The sequence below is a fragment of the Mustela lutreola genome, chromosome X (genome assembly GCF_030435805.1).
Source record: "Mustela lutreola isolate mMusLut2 chromosome X, mMusLut2.pri, whole genome shotgun sequence".
Taxonomy (NCBI): domain Eukaryota; kingdom Metazoa; phylum Chordata; class Mammalia; order Carnivora; family Mustelidae; genus Mustela; species Mustela lutreola.
The window spans coordinates 103005668-103021434 of NC_081308.1; the positions used below are offsets into that span (position 1 = coordinate 103005668).

At 43.4% G+C, this 15767-nt stretch overlaps 1 protein-coding gene across 1 annotated transcript; it reads right to left on the bottom strand.

Moving 5' to 3' along the window:
- Positions 1-1616: 1616 nt before the first annotated feature.
- LOC131821221 (rhox homeobox family member 1-like) lies at positions 1617-3205 on the bottom strand. Its single transcript, XM_059157139.1, has 3 exons — positions 2971-3205; positions 2477-2801; positions 1617-1867 (listed from the first exon to the last, which is right to left on the bottom strand). The coding sequence occupies exons 1-3, from the start codon at positions 3047-3049 to the stop codon at positions 1789-1791; spliced, it is 483 nt and encodes a 160-aa protein (XP_059013122.1). The 5' UTR covers positions 3050-3205; the 3' UTR covers positions 1617-1788.
- Positions 3206-15767: the final 12562 nt, after the last annotated feature.

Below are 15767 nucleotides of genomic sequence, written 5' to 3' on the forward strand. Positions count from 1 at the left end.
CCAACCCTCCACTATAAAGTGAGTATTTTAAGCAATGTTTTCAGGCTGACACATTAAAGTATTTCAGAAAATTAAAAGGTAGGGCTACCACTGTCTACAGTGCTTTACCCAGACTAAAACAACAACAGGAGAACTAGGCACTCAGACTTTAAAAGCTTTCTCCCTGTGGGGCACCTGTGTGGCTCAGTCAGTTAAGAGTCTATTGGTTGGTTGAATCTTGGTTTCCACTCAGGTCGTGAACTCAGGGTTGTGAGATGGAGCCCCGCATTGGGCCACAAACTCAGCCAGGAGTCCGCTTGAGATTCTCTCTCACTCTCCCCCTCTGCTCCTCCTTTGGTTCGGGTGCTCGCTCAAATACATAAAGTCTTTACAGGCGCCTGGCTGGTTTGGTCGGTTGGGCGTCTGCCTTTGGCTCCGGTCATGATCCTGGGATCATGGCTCCCATGATCCTCATCCTCATCCCTAGATGAGCCCCACGGCGGGCTCCCTGCTCAGCGGGGTGTCTGCTTCTCCCTCTGTCCTTTACCCCTCTCGTGCTCTCTCTCAAAATGAATAAATAAAATCTATTTAAAAATGAAGTCTTTTAGGGGCGCCTGGGTGACTCAGGGGTTTAAGCCTCTGCCTTCATCTCAGTCATGGTCTCAGGGTCCTGGGGTCGAGCCCCGTGTTGTCAGGCTCTCTGCTCAGCGGGGAGCCTGCTTCCCTTCCTCTCCCTCTGCTTGCCTCTCTGCCTACTTGTGATCTCTCTCTCTGTCAACTAAATAAATAAAATCTTTCAAAAAAAGTTAAAAAAAAAAAGTCTTTTAAAAAAATAGGAAATAAAGCTATCGCCCTGCATCAGTCTTCGTGTAAATGAACAGACGTTACGCATATAATATGTTGTCTGTGTGTGAATACTTCCCTCACCCAAAGCCCTGAATATTTATAAATCCACGTTTTTTGTGGATTTAGCTAAGAACTTACACCTGGTTTTAAATATTTGAAATAACAATGCAGGGGCACATGGGTGGCTCAGTGGATTAAGCATCGGACTTCAGCTCTGGTCATGATCTCAGCATCCTGGGATCAAACCCCATGCCCCCAGGATCTGGCACTCAGTGGTAAGTCTGCTTCTCCCTTTCCCTCTGGCCCTCCCCCGCTCTCTCTCTCAAATGGAAAAAATCTTTTTAAAAAAGATTTTATTTATTCATTTGACACAGAGAGAGAGAGAGAGAGATCACAAGTAGGCAGAGAGGCAGGCAGAGAGTGAAGGGGAAGCAGTCTTCCTGCTGAGCAGAGAGCCTGATGCGGGGCTCGATCCCAGGACCCTGAGATCATGACCCCAAGGCAGAGGCTCAACCCACTGAGCCACCCAGATGCCCCATCAAATGAATAAAATTTTTAAAAAATTTAAAGTAAATAATATAGTCTAATCCTCTCCTAACCTAGATCTCCCATGTGTTAATGTGCATACTTTCCAGATTTGACCCAACCCCAACATGACTCCACCCACAAATGTTCCCTAAACCACACACCTTAGAAGGAGTTGAGCTTTGTTTATATCTAATTTTGCACAGGAAGTTTTGTACAGAAAACAGGACAAGCAGTTTCTTTTTTTTATTTTATTGCTTTAAGAAATCAAAATCCTTCTGGTAATGGGCAATTTCCATAAAGTGGGGTTTACTTATCCCATTTTCCACTCACCAAAGCCCTCAAATTCAGAACTTATTTCCCAAACTTGGAAAAGGCAACTAAAACAACAACTTGAGAATGTCTAGAACTAAAGTGTGTTAACTCCTGAAGCAGGTTTTAGAATGGCTTCTCAGCTGAATCGTTTTTTTCAGGTTCACCGACGTCCATCACATCCATGGGTACGGCAAGCTCCTTTCTGAGGGAAGAAAGTTGCAAATATTTAGTATCTGGAGTTGTGGATGAAATGAGATATACATTCATGCTTGTTTTTAAATTTACATTTTCCCCCAATTCCCTGGCACACATTTCTTTAATACCCAAGGCCAAGCTTGCTTTAGGGATAATCTTCCTCTATGTACAAAATTTAAGATTAATAATTTTAATGTAGTCAAAATTCAAAATTCAAGATTAATAATTTTAATGTAGTATTTAACAGTCAAGACTAATGCACAAAAAATTCCAGGATGACCAAATTATCCAAACGTTAAATATAGGCAAGATCCACCCCTGTCGCACAACAGTGTCTGACTCTCCATCCTCATGGCACTCTTAATCCTGATTGCAATCCTGATCCAACAGAATGTTATTTACAAAAACAGGACCCCGGCCCGAGTTTCCTGACGATTCGTTTATATACTGCATGAAAATATTTACCTTGATGCCCCCACCCGGCATCTCCTCGACCTTGGACGGAGCTCGAGACCCCACCCCCCCCGGGTAGCTCTGGCTCGGGAGGGGAGAGAAAGAGACCTAGGCGTCGCAGCCGGCTGGCAGAGATCGGGTGCCTCCCGAGCAAGCCACTCACCGCTCAAACACGTCGGGGTACTGACTGCGTTGGAAAATGCTCTCCAGCTCCTTCAGCTGCAACCCTGTAAAGGTGCTAAGTTGGGCGCGTTGCTGCTTGCCCTGGGGCTGCGGCCCTTCAGAGGCCCCCAGTGCCTCATCCTGCTGCTGCTGCTGCGGGGGCTCCTTCCCATCACCGCCGCCACCCTTCTGGTTCTCGTCGTCTATGGGGCCGGCAGCTCCCGCGCCGCCGTGGCTTTCTTCGGCCTCTGCTTCCTGCTCAGATTCGGCCCAGAGCTCCTTCGCCAAGTCTCCTCCCATGACGGAGACTACGGTAGGGATCATATCTGGAAAAGAAAAGAGAGGGCAGGCCGCTAGAGCCCAGGGTGCGTGGGACGGCGACCTGAGAGCAGCGAAGTCGGCCGCGCCTCTGCGGCGTCGCGTCCCCTCGCCTCCCCCGCGGAAAGGCCGTTTCCGAGGCTTTGCCAAACCGCGCGTCCGGGTTCGGGCACTCACCCGACGGTTCTCCTTGAAGCTCATCGACTAGGCTGTGGTAAGCGGTGCCTTCTTGGCTGCCTTCGGGCGGAGGATCCATGTCCAGAGCGCCTCCACAGACTCTGCGCTTCGTCCCCCGGTGACTTCCGGGTGGGGTGCTGTTCCTGTGCGGGGTCCGGGTTACCTCGCTTCCAGCTCCGCTCCAACGTCTGCTCGCTCCTACTCGGACGCCGGCGACCTCGTTACTTCCGACGGCCCAGCGTGTGGTGGGCGGGACTTGTCGGGGCGAGCACGAGGCCGGGGCGTGGCCACGAAGTAGGCGGAGCGTTTGCCGGAAGAGGGCTGCCGCTAGGGGGCGCATGCGGGGCTTCTAACTCGCCGCTTAGTCGACTCCCCCCGCTCCCGCCTGGCACCGCTTTGGGGAAGGGGCTTTGGTGGACAGTACCAGCCAGCTGGGGGCGGGGACGGGGCGGGGACGCGGTGGGGAATGAAACTTCCCACCCCTCCCCCGAGCCCTGGAAGACGGGTTAGGAGAACGTCTCACCGCCTCCCCTCGCCGCACGCGGGTCGGTACAGGGCGTCGCCCCAAGACCCTCCAGGGCGAGATACCCAAAGATAGGGATGGAGAAGGCGCGGGGGGCCCTGGCAGCCCCGGCACCGAAGTGACTGTATCCCCCTCGCCGTGTGGGCTCAGAGCACGCCTCTCTCCTCCAACAAGTCAGTAACTAATGGATGTGACTCTCTGGTTGGGTTCCGTTCGCCCCCAGAGTCCACGAGCCGGGCTAGTGATTCGGACGAAACGATTAGCTCGGGGGCTGCTTGCTTGCTCTGGGTTTTTGCCATAACGCTCTGAAAACAAATCCCACCAAGCTCCCCCGGGGGTGTTTGGGAGTGGGAGCTTGAGGCTGGGTTTGCAGAGCACTGTGGGTGCTCGGATGCATGCTCTAAGAAACCCAAACCCCTCTCTTGGGAAAGGAACAAATACTTCAGATTCGTAGTAAGGAACTCACATCGAGAGTACAAGTGTAGGACCCTGCCCACTGTTTCGTGCATCCAAAAATGCTTACGCTGTACGCTGCACGCGACTGTGGGGCTTAGGACCTCTGCATGCTGAGCTCGGCTACCGCGCCTCCCGCCGCAGGCTCTCTGCAAAAGCGCGCGTGTTTCTGGGCTGGGCGGGTGCTGGGGACTTGGGTTACTTCCCACTTTTTTATTTTCCTCCTGCTCGTCCTGTTCCTCCTCGTCTTTGTCCATTTCCCTTTGTCTAGAACTATCTTCCAGGGTTTTTGCTTTCCACTGATAAATATCAAATATAAAAGGGCCAGGGCAGATCGAGCGCTCTGCTTCTCCCTTAAAGAAACGTTTTGCATAGTGGTGAATACCGCTAAATGACAGCCTGTGCGCTCCCTGCTGCTTCCCTCTGGCTAGGGTTAGAAAAAATATAGATGTATATACCCAGTGCCCAATAACTTTCCTTGCTGTGAAGGAAAGCTAACTTAAACCCTGGTGAAAGATCAGCAATCCCTCAAGGAACATATTAACTAATCAGTGCTGCCCTGTTGGATGATAAGATCCAGAGTCATCGACTTCTCATAAACACCTTTCATTCATAAAATCCAATTTTTAAGAAGTCCAATTATTTTGATGGTTTTCAGTTTTACCCATTTCTCAAGGATGGAGTCATCCTTTTAATTGTGTCCCTATGATTTCTCTTTAGTTTTCATCAAGCCCCAGCAATCAGACCTCTGTCTCTGGAATTAAACACCATCAAGCTCTCCTATGAATAAACTTAATTTAGATTCCTCTCCCCAAAAGAAATGTTTTGCAGGTGGGAACATGTTAGTATAGCTTCTAATAATGGGCCCCATGTTTGACAATGCACATGATTTATCCTACTTTTACCTTCAAGTCCTTTGGCATCAGACCCATTTAATAAAATAAGCCATTTTCGTAGGCCCCTAAAAGTATGGGCATGCCCTATTCACCTCATCTTATTATTATCATTACTAATAATTATCACCTACTGTGCATGACAAATACTGATACATTCTCAATGCCTTTTGTTCCTGGAGGGCGAGTAGAAAAACCAGTTATTTGGTGATAGCAAGTGGTTGAATTCACTTTGAAAAATCTGTCAAGCGATTTCATTCACACAGCCTCCCCCTAACTAATCCAGCCTCCTCAGGCTGGCTCTTGCTTGATTCTGCTGGCCTCTCCCTCTCTTGGCTAGATAGCCTGTGATCAGTTTTGACTTGGGATCAGTTACAACGTGAGGGAGCTACCGTGGTTAGGATCGTGGTGTGCGTTAGCCTGGCTAGAACGTTCATTATAATTTATTTGGGTGGTGTGGTCTCACATTTGAGATTTCCACAGTTTCCTCTAGTGCTTTCTAAACTTCATTTATGTGCCCCGTACGTGGGCGTTGCCTGTCTAAGCATCGGCCAAGGTAGTATTTACTTAAACCTTTCGGTTAAGTTGATGGATTCCTGAAAACCTCCCGTGCTTAACTGAGCCTCATCTAAGTAAAGACAGGCAGGAATTGTGGGTTTGCTGTACCAGATTTACGAGGGCAGAGACTCTTGGAGTCAGACTGCTGGCATTTGTATACCAGCTTTGCTTTGCTTTTGCTAGCTAGCTAACCTAGTGGGTCTTTTTCTTCCTATGCTTCAGTTTCCTCATCTGTAAAGTTGAGTAATAATAGTACTTACCTTGCAGGGTTGTTGTGAGGATTATTGGAGTTCATAACAATAGCTCACACTTAGCTGGTTCTGACTGTGTTCCAGGAATAGTCTAAAAGATTTATCTGTGTTTAATTCTCTTAACCCTATGGACTTAGAGCTGCTCTTATCTTCACTTTACAGGTAATATTATTGGGCACAGAGATATTAAATAACCTGCTTACAGTTGCTCACTCAGGAAATGTCCCAGCTGGGATTGGAACCTAACTCTGAATACCATCCCTCACACAGAGGATAAGCTCCGTGACATTCGCTATTATGCTGTATGCTATTGTACTTTGGTAGTTAATAAGAGATAATCAGGGATGGGATCATTTTTCAACTCAAAATTCTCTTTCCTTGATTAACTAATGAATTAGTACCATGGGTATCTAGAGGTACCTCAGTCATTAGTAATCAAGGCATAAATGGTGGTATCCAGAATAATGAGCTGAAACCAGGATACTGAAGAAAAGTGGTTGAATTCAGGAAGCCAGATAACCCTTCTCAACACTACATTCTTGTCTGTTATTGATACCCGGGAAACCAACTAGCTGGAGATAACTAGAGATCTGTAGGCAGAGAATGGACAACACATTCTTCTCAGAACTAACTTTAAAGGGCGCCTGGGTGGCTCAGTCGGTTAAGCGTCTGCCTTTGGTTCAGGTCATGATCCCAGGATCCTGGGATTGAGCGCCATGTGGGGCTCCCTGCTCCGTGGGAAGCCTGCTTCTCCCTCTCCCTCTCCCCCTGCTTGTATTCCCTCTCTCGCTGTGTCTCTGTCAAATAAATAAAATCTTTTAAAAAATTTTTTTAAAAACCCTAACTTTAAAAAGAAAGATTTATTTACTTGTCAGAGAGAGAGAGAGAGAGAGAGCGCGTGCAGAAGCAGGGGGAGTGGCAGGCAGGGGGAGAAGCAGGCTCCCTGCTGAGCAAGGAGCCCCATGCAGGACTTAATCTCAGGACCCCGGGATCATGACCTGAGCCCAAGTCAGTTACTTAACCAACTGAGCCACCCAGGAACCCCCTTTTTCTTCTAAAGATTAATTTATTTATTTGAGCGGGAGAGCACACGTGAGTGGGGGTGGAGGGGCAGAGGTAGAGGGAGAGAATCTCAAGCAAACTCTTCCCATCCCCTCCCAAGCGTGGAGACTGACAGGATGTGACAGGACGCAGGACTTGGTCTCAACCCTGAGATCATGACCTGAGCTGAAATCAAGAGCCAGATGCTTAACCCGCTGCACCACCCAGCCGCTCCAGAACTAAGTTTTTATATCTTGTTAGCATAATAAATTAGTTCTGTATAACTAGTAGTATCTGAGTAACTACTGAACTAGAAACAATTGGAGAAAACAAAAACAAAAACAAACAAACAAACAAAAAACCCAGAGAAGACCAGAAGCTGAAAAGCCCATCTTTCACTACTCTAAATTCTTACATTTGTTCAAACAATGAATTTGTACTATAGACATTAAGTGGTCCATAGTAAGTAGAGTTAACATGAAATAACCAAGAAAATAAATATTTGAAGCTACGACGTTTAAAAATCATTCTTTGGGGGCACCTGGCTGAGCAAGAGCATGCAACTCTTTTTCTAAGATTTTATTTATTTGGTGCCTGGGGGGCACAGTTGGTTAAGCCTCTGCCTTTGGCTCAGGTCATGATCCTAGGGTTGCAGGATTGAATTCCGAATGGAGTCCTGCATGGAGTCCCTCATCGGGCTTCCTGCTCAGCAACAGGTCTGTTTCTGCTCTTCCCCCTGCTTATGCATTCCCTCTCTTGCAAATAAATAAAATATTTTTTTAAATAAAGAGAGAGAGACAGAGCATAAGCAGGGGGAGGGGCGGAGGGAGTGGAAGAGGGACAAGCAGACTCCTCACTGAGTGGAGAGCCCAGCAGAGGGCTCCATTCCAGGACCCCAAGATCATGACCTGAGCCAAAGTCAAATGCTTAACTGACGGAGCCACCCACGTGCCCCAAGCATGCAACTCCTGATCTCAGAGTAGTGAGCTCAAGCCCCCTGTTGGACACAGAGCTTACTTAATTAAAAAAAAAAAAATCATTCTTCACCACTCCAACTTCTAATCTCTTCTTAAAAAAAGAAGTTAGTAGCATAGAGCATAGATCTCCAGTGATACCCATTTCATTAGTTCACTAGAATAAACATGAGGTAATTAGAACAAGTATTTGAGACCTGTAAGCTGAAAACCGGTCTTACAATACTGGGTTTTTATTCCTTGTTTGAATTTTCTTTGAAACTCTAGATAAGGGCTGATACCTAAAACAAAACAAAACAAAAAAACCCTAGATATCTAGAGAAAACTTAGAATATTGACCAGCATAAGCCAGGAAGTCAAAACTCATTCTTCTCAACTCTGAAATCATGTTTCTTGATGGCATAATGAGTTAATATCATAGATAATTCAGGATTCCTAAGGAATGAGTGAACTAAAGATGACTGTAGTAGGTAGAATAAATAGTTGAATCCACGAAGCTGAAAACTGTATTCTTCTCACCTCTACCTTCTTATTTCTTGTTGAAATGAACACGTAATACCGCAGTTATTAAGTGTTATAAGTTATAAGTGTTCCTAGAGCACGAGATATCTAGAAATAAGCAGAGATAAGGAAGAAAAACTTGTAGACATCCAGAACCTAGAAGCCCCATGTTGGGTGTAGAGATTATGTAAAGAAACAAAACAAAATTTAAAAAAATTCAAATTACTTGTGGAAAAATTAGGGAATGATACAGTTATTTACCTAGGTAATAAAATGAAAGTTACTTGCAATAACTGGAATAAATACTTGAGACAAGGGTGTTGAGGAAAACATGATTCTCAAATGTAAATTTTATTTCTTGTGATAATACTGAGTTAGTATTGGGGCTGAATCTGTGAAGTGTGCGACTCTTAATCTTGGGATTGTGACTTTAAGCCCCATGTTGGGGGTAGAGTTTACTTTAAAAAAATCAGTTAGTATTATCCATAAATAGTGACATTTATTTACTTATTTATTTAATGTGACACCTATTTATTTATTTAATTAAGGATAGCTAGATATTCCTAGAAGAATACTTTGAAGTCATGAAACTGAAAACCCATTGTTTCACACTAAGTATTAATTTCTGTTGCAATAATAAGTTAGACTATAGATAACTACTGCTGCCTAGGTAATTTGTTTACTATTAATAGCTAGAGAAACCAGGAATTTATATAAATCTAGAAGATGAAAAACCATTCTTCACCACACTAATTCTTATCTCTTGTGGGAATAAAGAAAGATTTAGTACTATGGTTAACCACTGGTCACCACATAACTAGCTAACTACAGACAACTGCAGATAAATAATGGTAGCCAGAATGTGGAAACCACTATCTTCTCCACCAAAAATTCTTAATTGTCATTGAACTCATGCATTAGTAATATAGATAACTAGTAGTACCAGGTAACAAGTTTACCAGGTATCTTATAACACTTTGAATCTAGGACACTGGAAAACACTCTTCTCAATTCTTATTTTTTAAGAAGAATTTACTTATTTATTTATGACAGAATGAGAGAGAGAGAGAGCACAAGCTGGGTGAGCAGCAGGCAGAAGGAGAAGCAGGCTCCCCGCTGAGCAGGGAGCCCCATGTCGGGCTCAATCATGACCTGATCTGAAGGCAGGCACCTAACAGGCTGAGCCACCCAGGTGCCCCTCAATTCTCATTTTTTGGATATTCCGTGAGTAATGTAGATGATGGTAGTTACGTGAAAAGATTTAAATAGAATTAATCATATAAAAGCAAAATAAATATCTGAAGCCAGAAGGCTAAAAAAGTATTTTTCTTACATATTAGTCTTAAGCAGAACCACAATGAGGGGCGCCTGGGTGGTTCAGTCGGTTGAGCATCTGACTCTTGATTTCAGCTCAGGTTGTAATCGCAGGGTCGTGGGTCAAGCCGTCTCCACGCTCCCGCTCAGCGTGGAGTCTTCTTGTCCCTCTCCCTCCCTCTGTTTGCACACACATGCGCCCTCTCTCTCTGAGATAAATAAAATCTTAAACACACACACACACACAATGAGATACCATTTCACACCCAGCAGGATGGCTGTTATCAACAAAACAGAAAATAAGAAGAGTTAGTAAGGATGTGGAGAAATTGGAACCCCATGCATTACTGGTGGGGATGTAAATGGTGTCGTCACTGTGGAAAATGGTATGACGGTTCCTCAAAAACTTGGAATTATCTTATAAGCCAGCAATTCCACTTCTGGATATACACCCCAAAAAACTGAGAGCATGGACTTAACCAGATATGTATATACACACACGTTCAGAGCAGCATTATTCACAATAGCTAAAAGACGGAAACAACTCAAATGTCCGTTGATGGGTGAATGGAGAAATAAAATGTGGTATATACATACAATAAAATATTATCCCACCTTAAAGAGGAATGAAATTCTGACACACACTACAACATGGATGAAACTTGAAGGCATCCAGCTAAGTGAAATAAGCCAGACACAAAAAGACAAATATTGTATGATTCCATTCATTTGTCATACCTGGAGTAGTTCAATTTATAGAAACAGAAGATAGGGGCACCTGGGTGGCTCAGTGGGTTAGGAGTTGCCTTCAGCTCAGGTCATGACCCTGGAGTCCCAGGATCCAGCCCTGTCGAAGCAGGCTCCCTCCTCAGTGGGGAGTCTGCTTCTCCCTCTGTGCCCCCACCCTGGCTTGTGCTTGCTCTCTCTCTCATTCCCTCAGGTAAGTAAATAAAATCTTTTTTAAAAAGGAGGGGTGTGCCTGGGTTTCTCAGTCATTAAGCGGCTGCCTTCAGCTCAGGTCATGATCTCAGGGTTCTGCGATCAGGCCCCGAATCAGGCTACCTGCTCAGTGGATAGCCTGCTTCTCCCTCCCCCACTACCCCTGCTTGTGTTCCTTCTCTTGCTGTATCTCTCTGTCAAACAAACAAACAAACAAACAAATAAATAAAATCTTTTTAAAAAGTCATTTACTTAAAAAGAAAGAAAGAGAGGAAGAAAGGAAGAAAGAAAATAGAATGGTAGTTCCCAGGGGCTTGGAGAAGTGCTACTGGGGAGCTATTGTTTAATGGCTGTGGAGTTTCAGTCTGAGAAAATGAAAAAGTTCTGGAGATGGATGCTGGTGATAGTTGGACAACAATGTGAACAGACTTAATATCTCTGAACTGCATGCATAAAAATGGTTAAGATGGGGGGCGCCTGGGTGGCTGAGTGGGCTAAAGCCTCTGCTTTCAGCTCAGGTCATGATCCTGGGGTCCTGGGATCGAGCCCCACATCAGGCTCTCTGCTCAGCAGGGAGCCTGCTTCCCTTCCTCTCTCTCTGCCTGCCTCTCTGTCTACTTGTGATCTCTGTCTGTCAAACAAATAATAAATAAAACCTTTTAAAAAATGGTTAAGATGGTAAATTAGCTTTATCTGTATTATCTGTATTTTATACCAATAAAATAATACTAGTCTTTATTCTTTTAAAAAAGATTTTATTTGTTTACTTGAGAGAGAGAGAGAGAGAGAGCACAGGCAGGGGGAGCAGCAGGAGAGGGAGAAACAGACTCCCTGCTGAGCAGGAAGCCCCAGGCAGATGCTTAACTGACTGAGCCACCCAGGTGCCCCTATTAGTCTTAATTCTTGCTGGAATAATGATTCTGTACTATGGATATTGACACTATCTGTCTAGTTACTTAGAGATAGGGAGAGATATCTAGAATAAGTAGTTGAACTTAGGAGTTTTTATGTAGGATCTTCTGGACTTCATAGTTTTTATTTTTAAAATGTTTTATTTATTTATTTGACAGAGAGAGACAGAGAGCATGAGCAGGGAGAGGGAGAGGCAGGCTCCCACCAAGCAGGGAGCCAGATGCGGGACTCGATCCCAGGGCCCAGGGATCATGACCCAAGCCAAAGGCAGACATTCAACTGACAGAGTCACCCAGGCAGCCCTCCCCTAGACTTTAAATTCCTTTTTTTTCTTGTGGGGGATTAATGAATTAATAATGCAGATGCATAATGGTACTTAGGTAACTGATTACCTAAAGAATATTAGTATAAAGAGTTTAAGCCTTGAATTGGAAAATATTTCCTTCTTACTCTAACCTTATATTTCTTGTTTTTCTAACTTTATATTTCATGTTGAAAGAAGAATAGATAACTAGTGATAACTAGAATAATTGGTCCAAACCACAATCATTTCATGTCTAAAAACCACAATGCGGCACCTGGGTGGCTCAGTCAGTTAAGCATCTGACTTCAGCTTGGGTCATGATCCCTCCTGCTCTGCGGGGAGCCTCCTTCTCCTTCTCCCTCTCACTCCCCCTGCTTGTGTGCTCTGTCAAATAAATAAGTAAAGTCTTTAAAAAAATAACCACAATCATTTCATGTCTAAATTTTTTTTTTCTTTAAGTAGGCCCCACACCCAACATGGGGCTTGAACTCACGACTCTGGGATCAGTAAGATAGTTGCTCCACCGACTGAGCCAGCCAGGCGCCCCTCATATCTAAATTCTTATTCCTTTTTCTAAAAATGAGTTAACTGGGGGCACCTGGCTGTCTCAGTCAGAGGAGCATGGGCCACTTGATCTCAGGGTCGTGAGTTCGAGCCCCATGTTGAGTGTAGAGATTACTAAAAAAGAAAAAGAAAAAAAAAACTTAGAAAAAAATGAGTTGATTATGTAGCATCCAGTGAGATATAGGTAAACCAGAAAAAAATGAGTTATAAATGTTCAAGAGATTTCTGGGCTGATGAAAGAAAGCTCTATGACCACAAGATGGCAATAGGATACACAGGATTTATTGCGGTGAGGCGTTTTGTTTTGTTTTGTTCTGTTTTGACAGTCTTGTGTGTGGCGTTTTGTTTTGTTTTGTATTGTTTTGTTCTGTTTTTTTTTTTTTTTTGAAATTTGCATTGTGGGTTTTTATTATTTTTGTTTGTATTCTTTTTTGTTTTGTTTTTCTCATTTTATTTTATTTTTAATTATTTTTAATTTTTTATTTTTTATAAACATATATTTTTAACCCCAGGGGTACAGGTCTGTACTTCACAGGTTTACACACTTCACAGCACTCACCAAAGCACATACCCTCCCCAATGTCCATAATCCCACCCCCTTCTCCCAACCGCCCTCCCCCCAGCAACCCTCAGTTTGTTTTGTGAGATTAAGAGTCACTTATGGTTTGTCTCCCTCCCAATTCCATCTTGTTTCATTGATTCTTTTTCTACCCACTTAAGCCCCCATGTTGCATCACCACTTCCTCATATCAGGGAGATCATATGAAAGAAATGAAATCTTGCCATTTGCGACAACATGGATGGAACTAGAGCGTATCATGCTTAGCGAAATAAGTCAAGCAGAGAAAGACAACTATCATATGTTTTGTTCTGTTTTGACAGTCTTGTGTGTGGCCAAGGTTTATGTCTGGAGGCTAAGGCTTCTGGTTGCCACCATTTGGAAGGGGGCTGTCAGGGGAAGGCAAGTTAACTCCTGCAGGAGAAGGGAGTCAGTGGAGAGGGACTTAATGTTATTTAGCAGCACCTTGGAGAGAGTCTGGGTCAAAAACCACCAAAGGACAGCAGTGACTTGTGGTCTTTATGGCCCAGGGCTTTCTCTATCTCTGTGTTGGGCCCAATGTCATGGGGTATGTAAAGCAGCCAGGCTCTAAATGGCTAAAAACGTGGTTGTCGCGTGGAGGGGAGGGGGTGGGCTGGCTGGTTCAGTGAGTAGAGCGAGCGACTCTTGACATTAGGGTAATGAGTTTGAGCCCCACGTTGGGTATAGAGCTTATTTTTCTTTTAAAGATTTTATTTATTTATTTGACAGACAGAGATCACAAGGAGGCAGAGAGGCAGGCAGAGAGAGAGGGAGAAGCAGGCTCCCCGCTGAGCAGAGAGCCTGATGCGGGGCTCAATCCCAGGACCCTGGGATCATGACCTGAGCGGAAGGCAGAGGCTTTAACCCACTGAGCCACCCAGGTGCCCCTAGAGCTTATTTTAAACATATATATGGTCATGGTTATTTCAGATAGGTTTAAAGCAATTGGATGCGTAAAAATTTAAGTTTGGCTCCAGCAGGCTTTTGAGGTAATGGGTCTCTGCCGGCAGTAAAGAAATAAGACAACCTAGGGGTCAATAGACTGAAGCTATTTTTGGCTCATTTGTATAATATAAATTGAAGTCATCAAGCCAGAAAAACATCATCTTCTGAACCCAAATTCGTATTTTCTGTTGGAATAAAATATTAGTATTGGAGATAACTAGTAATGCTTCAGCACCTACTTTCCTAGAGTTAACCAGAGGTGACTAAAAAAACTTGGCAAATCCAGGAAATTGTAAAATCACTCTTCTCAACACTAGCTTCTTATCTCGTTTGAATGATGAATATTAATACAAGAGATAGTTAATGCTATCTAGGTAACAAGTTAAGCAGAGATATAAGGCGATTATGACAGGAGACTGAGAATTGGAAAACAAATTATCCTCACATCTAAATTCTTCTGTGTTATTGAATTAGTACATTAGTCCAATAGGAGATTAATCATACATAGGTATCCCTTTTATCAGAGGTATCTAGATATAACAAGATGCACTGGTATATTGATGATGTTGAAAGAAAACATTCTTCTCACATCTAAATTTTCATAACTTTTTAGAATGGGGAAGTAGTACTATAATTAACTAGAATTATCGTGTTGGGTTTATATAGAGAATTATACACTCTCTGAATGAGGATGTGAAGGCAGGGAGCTGAGAAACAGATATTTCTCAATTTCTCTTTTCTCATTGAAATGCAATAGTAATATAATTAGTGGTAATTGGATGACTTTATCTAAAGACAACTGGAAAAAAACTGGAAAAGTAATTGAAATCGGGATGCTGAAAAGCAGATTTTTCTGAAGTGCAACTTATTTCTTCTTGAAATAAGATATTGGAAAGGTAGGTAAATTGTAAATAAGTGAGTAAGGCGTGGAGTGTTAGATAAAATTTAACTAGAGATAACTAGATACAACTGAAAAACTTCTTGAAGCCCAAATGCTGAAAAACACATCTCATCTCTAAAATCTTTTTTTTAAGGAAGAATGAGTTATTGCTAGTAATAATTAGTAATATGTAACTATATAGTGTAAACCATATATAAAACCAGAGATAACAATAACTAGTTAAGGGGTGCCCATGTGGCTCAGTCGGTTAAGCGACCAACTCAATTTAGGCTCAGGTCATGATCTCAGGGTCCTGGGATCGAGCTCTGCATCAGGCTCCCGGATCAACAGGGAGTCTCCTTGAGGATTCTCTCTCTCTCCCTCTCTCTCTGCTCCTCCCTCCTGGTCTTGCTCTCGAGCACGTTCTCTCTCTCTCAATAAATAAATATTTATTTATTGAATGGCTGAATGGCTCAGTGGGTTAAGCCACTGGCTTTGGCTCAGGTCATGATCCTAAGGTCCTGGGATCGAGTCCCGCATTGGGCTCCTTGCCTGGCGGGGAGCCTGCTTCTCTCTCTGCCTCTGCCTGCCACTCTGCCTGCCTCTGCGCATTCTCTCTCTCTCTCTCTCTGACAACTAAATAAATAAAATCTTTAAAAAAATCGTTTTTTAAAAAAAGAATAATTAAATCTGTGGGTGTGCAAAACACAACATTACCAACTACAAATTCTCCTCTAGGAAAAATGTATTACTTCTGCAGATTTCCATTGTACTTTTGTAAATACTTAATTAGAGACAACCAGAGAGAATCAGAATAACTAGTTGAAGGTAGGAAGCTGAAAATCAAGTTCTTCGCAACTCTAAACTCTTTACACGTCAGTACCCTATATTTCTAATGGTACCTTAATCTTTTGTAATCTAGGGATAAATGATGATATTCTGAATAATAAGTCAAAACCAGGATACTGAAGAAAAGTGATTGAATCCAAGAATCTGATAATAATTCTTCTCAATACTACATTATTATCTAGAGTGTGAATGAGTTAGTACTACATATCACTACTTGTACCCAGGAAAATAGTTAATTGGAGATAATTAGAGAGATATGTAGATGAAGCCAATGAGTGAAAACACATTCTTGTTAAAACTCACCTCTTTCCTGTTA

What these genes read in the sequence shown, in the direction of transcription:
- LOC131821221 (XM_059157139.1), bottom strand. Translation starts at nt 3,049, where the DNA reads ATGGATCCTCCGCCCGAAGGCAGCCAAGAAGGCACCGCTTACCACAGC. An exon ending in GCTTCAAGGAGAACCGTCGG is followed by an intron (nt 2,802 to 2,970) that starts GTGAGTGCCCGA and finishes TTTCTTTTCCAG; the next exon opens with ATATGATCCCTACCGTAGTC. An exon ending in TACCCCGACGTGTTTGAGCG is followed by an intron (nt 1,868 to 2,476) that starts GTGAGTGGCTTG and finishes TTCTTCCCTCAG; the next exon opens with AAAGGAGCTTGCCGTACCCA.